Source organism: Falco punctatus, assembly GCF_963210335.1.
Source record: "Falco punctatus genome assembly, chromosome: 7".
Classification (NCBI taxonomy): domain Eukaryota; kingdom Metazoa; phylum Chordata; class Aves; order Falconiformes; family Falconidae; genus Falco; species Falco punctatus.
Genome location: NC_137587.1, coordinates 72,899,130 through 72,907,670, shown reverse-complemented (window position 1 = coordinate 72,907,670; position 8,541 = coordinate 72,899,130). Strand labels below are relative to the sequence as shown.

At 61.0% G+C, this 8,541-nt stretch overlaps 1 protein-coding gene across 2 annotated transcripts in view; it reads right to left on the bottom strand.

The window, feature by feature from the left end:
* Positions 1–323: 323 nt before the first annotated feature.
* The window catches only part of ZNF609 (zinc finger protein 609), a 75,596-nt gene continuing 67,378 nt past the window's right edge, over positions 324–8,541 (bottom strand). For both annotated transcript variants that reach the window (XM_080397109.1, XM_080397108.1), the window contains exons 4-10: positions 7,724–7,811; positions 4,981–7,333; positions 4,298–4,664; positions 3,982–4,157; positions 3,173–3,389; positions 2,897–2,975; positions 324–2,700 (exon numbers count right to left, since the gene is read on the bottom strand). In XM_080397109.1, the coding sequence (XP_080253235.1) occupies positions 2,902–2,975; positions 3,173–3,389; positions 3,982–4,157; positions 4,298–4,664; positions 4,981–7,333; positions 7,724–7,811 (3,275 nt within the window). In that variant the 3' untranslated portion in view covers positions 324–2,700; positions 2,897–2,901. The remainder of the gene's footprint in view (positions 2,701–2,896; positions 2,976–3,172; positions 3,390–3,981; positions 4,158–4,297; positions 4,665–4,980; positions 7,334–7,723; positions 7,812–8,541) is intronic.

Genomic DNA, 8,541 nt, shown 5'->3' with positions numbered 1-8,541 from the left:
CAAGGGGTTCAAGCCTTGTGGAGCCATGGATGCTGGCGGCAGAACTGAGGGGCTGGGTCCGTGTGCAGGGTCTGGGAGCAAGCGGAAGGGCACTGTGGGGCAGGACCTACTGCCCCATGGGGCCACCCTGCCACTGCCTCGGTGGCCGTGGACTGATGAACACGAGTAGGCCTGTGTCTGCTCAGGCCCTCTCAGATCACTCTGAGATGGGGACCACCCTCTTCCCCCCACCCTGCCCACTGCCTCCAAAGTCTCTGGCCACAGCTTTTTGGGACAAAGGACCAGAATTTGGGAGAGCAGGAAGAAAAAGCCACCCTCACAGGTTTGTGATTGTCTCTTAAAAAGATTTATTCTCTCTCCTTGCCCAAATGTACAAAGGCAAGAAGAGTACAGTTTGTATATATATATATTTATATATATATATATAAAAAAAACAAGGAACTTGGTAATAATGTACACTTTACAGAAGGGCAGAATCAGGAAGACTGAAATGAAACCCAACACAGTAATGCCAACAGAAACAAGCTATAAACACCAACGGATTGATGCCCTGGCCGGCCGCCTGCGGGGCCCGGTGGGCAGGAGATGGGAGGGGGCACCCCACAGGCAGGGGACCCTACGGGCAGGGGAGCTGCACTGCTGCAGGGGTGGGGTGCCAGTCCTGCAGGCAAGAACTGACAAGGAAAACCCAGAAAATGTTAAAACCTCAAACCTATTCTGCATAAACTGTTGTTTCACTTAACACCTAAAGGGAGACTCAACTGGGACCCAACTGGGAAGGCAGGGAGCAGCCCCCCTGACCCCCTTTCTCAGCTACCAGCAAAGCCTGCAGTGCCACCCTGCCCAGCCCAGACACCCTCTACACCCCTGGAGCAGTGCCTGGAGCCAGGCTCCGCTGGATGAGCCAAGGCTGGAGGCAGGCGCAGCTGGTGGGCAGGACACTGCTCCCTGTATGGGCCGCAGTGCTCCCCCATCACCCTGGCCCCTCTGGTCCCCAGCCCCGTGGCTGTGAGTGGCTCTGTCATGGGCGTGGGCTTGGCATCACCTACCCTGTCCCCAAGGAGCGTGCTGGGCCACGTGGCCCTGTCTCCTTGTGAAGAGAATGAAGTGTGGAAGAAAAAGGAATCGGACAATAAGCGCAGGCTGGGGCCATTGTGCTGCCAGCTCCCAAACCAGGGCAGAGACCAGTAAGCACCTCTTTTCCAACTGGGTAAAGTGGGATGGGGGAGGGTGGGGAACAGGGAAAGAAAACAAAACCCAAAACAACAGGTTTCAAACAATTGCTTTTTACAGTATGTACAGAGCCTGGCAGGCAGAGCATCCCGGTACAGCAGCCCCTTGGGGCTGGGTGCGACACAGACAGACACAACCGAGACCAATGGCCCCCTGTGCCCCCTGCCAGGCAGTGAAGAGGGAGCTGGGGTGGCCCAGCTGCTGCAGGGCCGAGGTAGAACATCGGCCTGGGGGGAGCCACACTGGGGCTGGGGGAGCAGAGGAACAGAAAGCCCCTGTTCACAGGTGCTGTTGAGCAGCCGGGAGCGGGGACCAGCTTGCTCCAGAGCCTGGTGGCCTGAGCCCCGAGGAGGGGACCAGCACGGCCCCCTGTGCCTCTGGCAGAGCCTGAGCACGCGTGGGCCCCGCTCGCACTGCCCAAAGCAGAAGATGGATGTGAAGGGGAGCTGCAGCCCTTACCCCCCCACCCAAGTGGGATGTGCTGGTCTGGGGGCTGGGGAGCACTTGCTGGGGTGGAGGGCAGAGGAAAGGCTGGGGGGCATTGAAGAGTCTCAGCTCAGAAACCAGCTCGGAAGCCACAGGATGAGCTCCAGGCAGGTCTGGGCTGTGCAAGGCACTGGGGAGGGACGGTGGCAGCCAGCTGGGTGATGGGTACAGCCCCCACCTCTGTGCCCAGCTGTCCCCAGCCCTGCTGAGCCCCAGCCACCCAGGGGCAGGGGTGGTGGCGCACAGATGCTGCCAGGGCCAAGAGCAGCCCCCAACTCCCCCAACCCACTGCTCCAGCCACAGGCCACGTGCTGGCTGCTCCTGCTGGCGCCGGCACAGAGCAGCAGGTGCTGTGGGGTGCAGGATCAGCCGTGGGACTGGCAGAGGGTACACCCCACATGCAGCACACCCCCATGCCACAAGGCCAACTCTGGCCAGGCTGACACCCACACCCAGGCTCAGACCAGCTGCCCCGGCCCCAACACCCGCCTTGGCTCCACATGAGCCAGCTCTTCGTTTCCTGAGACTGCAACTCCACGGCAGGCTCAGCCCCTGAGCCCCAGCGAGGAGCAGGAGGAGGTAGTGCTCCTGCTGCCCCGTCCTGTGGCACTCAGCCCCATCATGAAGCAGCAGTTCGCAGAGACATGGCAGGGTCCCAAATCCATTGAGAAACCTCAGTGCTTCTGTTTCCTCTTCATATGCACCAGGCAGGCGAGTCACCTCCATCCCAAGGCCGGTGCCCAGTACAATAAATATTTCCGCAGGTACCAGCTCGCCCGCTCACCGAAGGGGAGGGTATAGAGGGGGGAGTCACGTGTGTGTCCGACGGTGGGGAGAAGACAGAATCTGCCTTGGATCACGGCAGGCACGTCAAGCAGAACAATTAACACCATTCAACTGATGTCTAAAGGAGTCTCCAGCGCTTCCCCATGTGAGCCAGTCACATGTCTTGTACAGCCCAGGCGTCCGGTGCATCACGTCCTGCCACGACCCAAGGTCAAGTCAGCTCCTGCTGCTGGCAGCCCCACAAGCCCCGGGGTGACAGGCAAACCCCAAACCCTCTACCCTCAACACCCACCGTGCACCCCGCCTGGCCCCCTCCACCCCGACCTGGCTGCCTACAGGCAGAGGAGGGTGGCCGTGCTGGTGCCACAGGCGAGCTGCAGGAGAGCCTTACCGTTCTCACCTCCGGGGAGGTGGGTATAGGGAGGGAGCGGAGCCTTGCTGGCTGGCAACGATGGCTGTGGAGGAGAGACCTGCAGGGCAGAAGTGGTGTCAGGAGCTGGCAACCTGGGCACCTAGCCATGCTGGAGGAGCTGGAAAGCACCAGATCCAGTCAAAGCAAAGCTCAGGAGAAGGGCTCACGCTGCCCACAGGTGGCTACAGCTCCTTCCAGCTCCCCCAAGCCATGCCCACGGCCCCAGCGGGGGGCTGGGCACGGGTCAGCTCTCACCTGTTGCATAGGGCAGGTTGTACTGTGCCGGTAGCAGCGAGTACCCGAGGTGGTGGTGGTGATGGTGAGTTGAGAGCAGGCGCTGGGACGGCGAGGTGCGGGGCCGGTCGGTGCTCCTCTCTCCCCCGCCGGCTCCTCCAACGCTGCTACAGCTCCCACTGCCTCCCACCACGCTGCAGCCACTGCGGTCCCGCTCCTGAGATGTCTTCTCACTTATCTGGAGAGGAGAAAGCAAATGCATACTGAGGAACGCTACCAGCTAGCCCAAGGTACATGGCAGCATCGGACCTATGCCGGGCACTGAAGGCTGCTCCATCGGGGTGACATTCCCCCCGCCATTGCCCAAAACCTCCCCACACCGCCACTGGGAGATGATGGGAAGGCCAGTAACCAGCCCAAAAGCAGTGGGGAGGATGCAGGTCCTGTTTGAGGGCAGCTCTTTCCTCACTGTGGCAAAGTTCCATCTCCCAGCTCAGCCCAGGAGGAGCTCATGCCCCTACACTGCCATGGGATGGAGACAGCCCCTATATCCCACCCACCAGCTCCAGGGCTGAGGACAAGTGTCACCCGGCTGCTGCAGGGCCTGAAGGAGCCCTGGTGCTTCTCTGGGCCAGCCTGCCCACAGGTTGGGCCTGTCCATCCCAAAGGGCCTGTGGTGGGATTACTCCATGGCCCCGCGTCTCACACAGCAGCAGGAACAGCAAAAACCCACAGCAGGCAGAGTTGCTCCAGGCTGGTTATAGGATCCAGGGACCGTCCCGAAGCTCATGCACAGAGCTGGGCAAAGCCAGCACCTCCCTGACCCTCACCGTGGGCGATTTGCTCTTGTAGTGGCTGGCGTGCTGCTGCAGGATATCCAGGGCCTTGGACTCCGAGCTGGATTTACAGCTCACACTGGGGCTGGCTCGGGACTTGTCACTATCGTCACTCCCAGACGCCTTGCTCCCGTACGGGGAGAAGGAATAGCTGGAGGGTAGGTATGATCCTGGTGGGGAGAAAAAAAGCAGTCAGGGCACGAGGAGTCTTCAGGCAGCACCGTGGGAGCACAGAGCCCACAGCCACCCCTCCTCGGGGAGCAGGGACAGCCTGGGAAGGGACGTCCCCGAGAAGACCCCAGCTCTCTACCTGGGTAATTCTGCATCATGACGGTGGGCATGGCCCGGTAGCTGGGGTGGTTGGGGTCATATGACTGGCTGTAGGAGTAGCCGTGCATGTAGGGGATGTAGGACTGATGCTGCGTGAGGGGTGAAGACACAGGGACGTGGACACTGGGTCTGGGGTCCTTCCCCACCATGCGAGCCTCCTCGGTGGGGGTCAGTTTGCACTCGGAGCTGGTGCTCTCCTTCCCGTCCTCCTTGGATGCAGCTTCTTTGCTTCGATTTCTTTCTTCCTTCAACTTTCGGTCCCTCTCCTCTTTCCACCGCTCGTCCTCCGTCTTGATGTCCGAGTACTTTGCTGGGTACACGTAGGTCCACATCCGGGGCTCGGCTTCCTGCAAAAACCAGCCAACCATCAGAGCAGCTGCCTCCCCCCAGCCCTGCCTGTCCCAAACCCAGGCTGGATGCAGAGGAGACCAGCGAACCCAACTCCCCTTCCTCAAGCTCTCCTTGGCCCGTCCAAGGCCTCCCAGCCCCATCCTTTTGCTGACCCCAAGGACACCTCATGGAGTCCCATCACAAACAGAGGACGGCACGTGTTCTCCGAGGCAACAGCCCAGCAAACTCCTGCAGCGAAGCCATGGTAAGGGGCTTCCTCCAAGAGAAAGCCTGCTGGCGGGCAGGGCCGAGGGGGCAGTGGGGGGGCATTACCTGTCTGTACCAGAGCACAGGGTCCACCTCCGCTTGCCGGCCACACTCAGAGCCAGCCTTTGTCTCGGTGGTCTCCTTCCCAAGGTGGCTGGCCTCGCTCAGCTTCACCTTGAGCCCCTCAGAGACCTGGCTGCCCGACAGCTTGGATGAGTCCTCCAGCTTGGGGATGATGACAGATTTGGCCATGTCGGGACCTCCCTGCTCCTTGGCCTTGCTAAGCCCTGACTTGACAAGGTCCGTGAGGCTCGGGGCTTTGGTTAGCGTGGGGGGCATGGGCGGCTTCTGCTTCCACTCCTCTTTGAGCGCTGCCTCCCTCTCCTTCAAGCCCAGCTCCGCCTTCTTCTCCAGCCCTCGCTGCTGCTGCTGCTCCAGGCTCTGCCGCTGCTTCTGCTGCTCCTCATACTGCTGGCGGTAGGCAGGGTTGGTGCTCAGCAGGTGAGCGTGGTAGCCCTGCTCGTTGTAGCCATAGGGGGGCACGTAGGCATACTGGTTGTAGTAGAGGGACTGCATGTACATGTTGGGGCGCTGCTGTATGACCGAGGGCTGCTGGCTAGAGCCACCAAGCTCTGCCTTCTTCTCTTCGCAGCCTTCACTCTTCACCTTCACCTCCGGGTTCTCCTGCTCCTCATCCTTCTTCAGCTTCAAGGCCTGTGTCTCAGCTGTGGCCTGGCCACTGGGGTTCAAGGGCCCCGGGCTTGCCTGGGGGTAGCCAGGGGAATAGTAAGTTTCAAAGCCTTGGTAATAGGGAGAGTCTTTGCTCTGTGGTTGCGGGGGGAAAAGCGCTTTTTTGGTGCCTTCCTTGACCAGCTGCTCTGGATCCTTTGCCTTCACACTCTCCAGCTTGCCCTCCCCATCCTCCCCAGCGTCAGAGATGTCAGAGTAGGCTGGGCTGTTGGTCTTCACTGAGCTCGCCTCTGCGCCGTTCTGGGTGACAACGTGCAACGGCGTCATGGGTTGGCCTGGGTTGGTGTTCTCCAGCCTGCTGGCACCACCGATGGAGGGGCTTGGGGCATTGTCTGTGAAGCTGTAGATTTTATCTGCCTCGGCCTTGATGCTGGCGAGCCGGCTCTGGTGGGTGTCAGACGAGCCATTCAGCAGCCCCTCGGCTTTCATCCCCAGGTCACTGGATTCCCCCCGGAACGGGCTCTTGCCTTCCTCTGCTCTACAAGCTTTGCCAGGAGTCAAAGGGTTTTCTACCTCCTTGGTCTCCTTCTTTTTCTTGTCCTTCTTCTTCTTCTCCTTGGAAGGGGTGAGGGCAGGGTTGACCGCAAAGGGCTCTCCCATCACTGTAGGCTTGGGCTGGATGGGTTTGAGCTGAGGGCTGTGGGGCACGGTCTGGACCACGGTGGTGGCAAGGCCCGTGGAGGAACTGGGGCTGGCTGTGGTGAGGGTGGCTGTCTGGAAGGTGTAAATCGGCTGGGGGGGGATGGCTGGTGCAATGGGTCTGGCAGACTTCAAGCTTTTAGAGGGGATCTTCTCTGGCTTAGCACCGGATGCCTTCTTTGACTTGTCTTTATCAACGCATCGCTTCTCCAGAGAGTCAAAGCCATCGTTACTCGTCTCATCGGCCACCGAGGGACCATCCTCAGAGCCATCATTGGACAGGGCACCGGGGTCAGTGTCTCCTTCCCCACCCAGCTTCTTCTTACAGGGGACCTTGGTGCTGAACTTGCTGGACGGGGAGGGACTGTGGGGCTCCATCAAGCGCACCTTGGGGGTGGCCGAGCGAGCCGGTGAGAGTGAGCCCTTCTGAGAGACGGCAGCACCGTTACAGCTCCCAACGTCTGCATGCAGGGAGGGCTCCTCGCCGTACTCGCTGTCCACATCCGCCTCCAGCTTGCTGTCATCATCTGTGTGCGCATGGGCCTGGTGGTACTTCAGGCCATTGATGTGCTTGTATTTCTTGTTACAGTTCGGGTGCGGACAGTCAATGAGGATGGGAGAAGGGCAGTTTCGGTCAAGGACAGCTGGCTCCACCTTGACTGTGGCGGGTGGCACAGCTGCCGAGCCCATCGAGTTCGTGCGGATGCGTTTGCTGCCCTTGGAGTCCTCCGAGCTGGAGTTCAGCTCCATGTCGGAGAGGGGTTTGCTCTTCCGCTTGGTGACAGAGGAGGGACTGGCCTTCACGTCTTCTGCCGTGCCGCCGGGCGGCGTGCGGTGGTCTGAGGAGTTCTGGCTTCCCCGGCGCCCTTTGCTGTTGGCTCCCGCCCGTGTCTTGCTGCTGTTGCTGGTCCCTTTGCTGTCCGAGGCAGCAGCGGTCTCGCTGACGGGTGTGTTGCTGTTGGGGCGCATGCGTTTGCCCCTGCCCCGGCCATTGCGCATCTCCAGGTCACTGGTGGGAGAGTCGCAGAACCTGCCAGGAGGACAAGGAGGTTTTAATGGAGAGACAGCAGTGCCGGGCTGCGCTGTCTCCACTTTGTGGAGACCCCCTTCTTACTGTCACTATCGATCCTGCAGACTCATCCCCTCCCTGCCACTGACCAGTAAAGAGGAACCGGAGAGGTCCACTGGTAAATGCTCAACCATCTCCAGCCTCCAGGACAAGGGAGCCTGTGACCGCAAGGGCAAAGAGCCATGGGAGCAGCTTGGCTGGGCAAGGAGCAGATGCCAGCTCCCAGGGCAGCCCCACGGGCACAGGGCAGCCCATGCTGGGGGCCATGGGGGCCGTACACAGCTGCGTTTGCCCTCTGCGCCCAGGTGAAGGGGGCTGCGACAGCGCAGCCAGACCCTACCGCCCACTCACCGGGGAGGCGCCCAGTCATGCTGCGTGCAGTCCAGCAGTGTCCCCACATACGTCTTGTTCCTCCAGGTGACATTGACCACCAGCATACCTGCAAGGTGAGGGGAGAAGGTCAGATGGGGCCAGGTGCCTCGCCCTTCCCTGGGCACCAGGGCAAAGGGGGATCCACCCCTCGAGACAGACTGGAGAAAGGGCTCAGCTCTAGGGCTGGAGGAAGGCAGGCAAGGGGTCCTGGGCTCTGGGCAAGGTGAGACCCCAGGCTCTGGACTGGAGGGGCACCAAGACAGGAGCTGGGGACCCCCAGCTCATCCCCGCTCTCTGCATGACTCTGGCTGGCATCCACCCAGCCTCTCCTTGAGCTGCTCGGTGCTCTTCCCTGTTTTCACGGGGATGCTAAAACCAGCGACCCCCAAAAGGGCAGCAGGACTTGGAGGGGCCTGAAGACCCGTGTTGGCTCCACGTGCTCAGGCAGAGTAGGGAAGGTGATCTCTGGGGAACGAGGCCTGGGAACTCCCCAGGGGAGATACAGACAGCCCCCAGCAAGCCCGTGGACGCCAGTGCAGAGCTGCAGGCTCCTCCGCAGACAGCAGGGTTAAGGCCCCGCTGTGCGCAGCCGCGCACCCCTCGGCTCTCCAGGAAAGGCCGTTACTGCCACTAGATGGCAAGCTGAGCCCAGCAGCCCCACGCAGGCCACCACCCCGGCAGGAAAACCCTACTTTGGGGGAACAATCCCAGTCCCCCCAACTTTGCTTTGCTCCTGCACCCCCCAGGACACCCATCAGCCCTGAATCTCTGCCTGAAGAACCAGCTATGGGGCCACA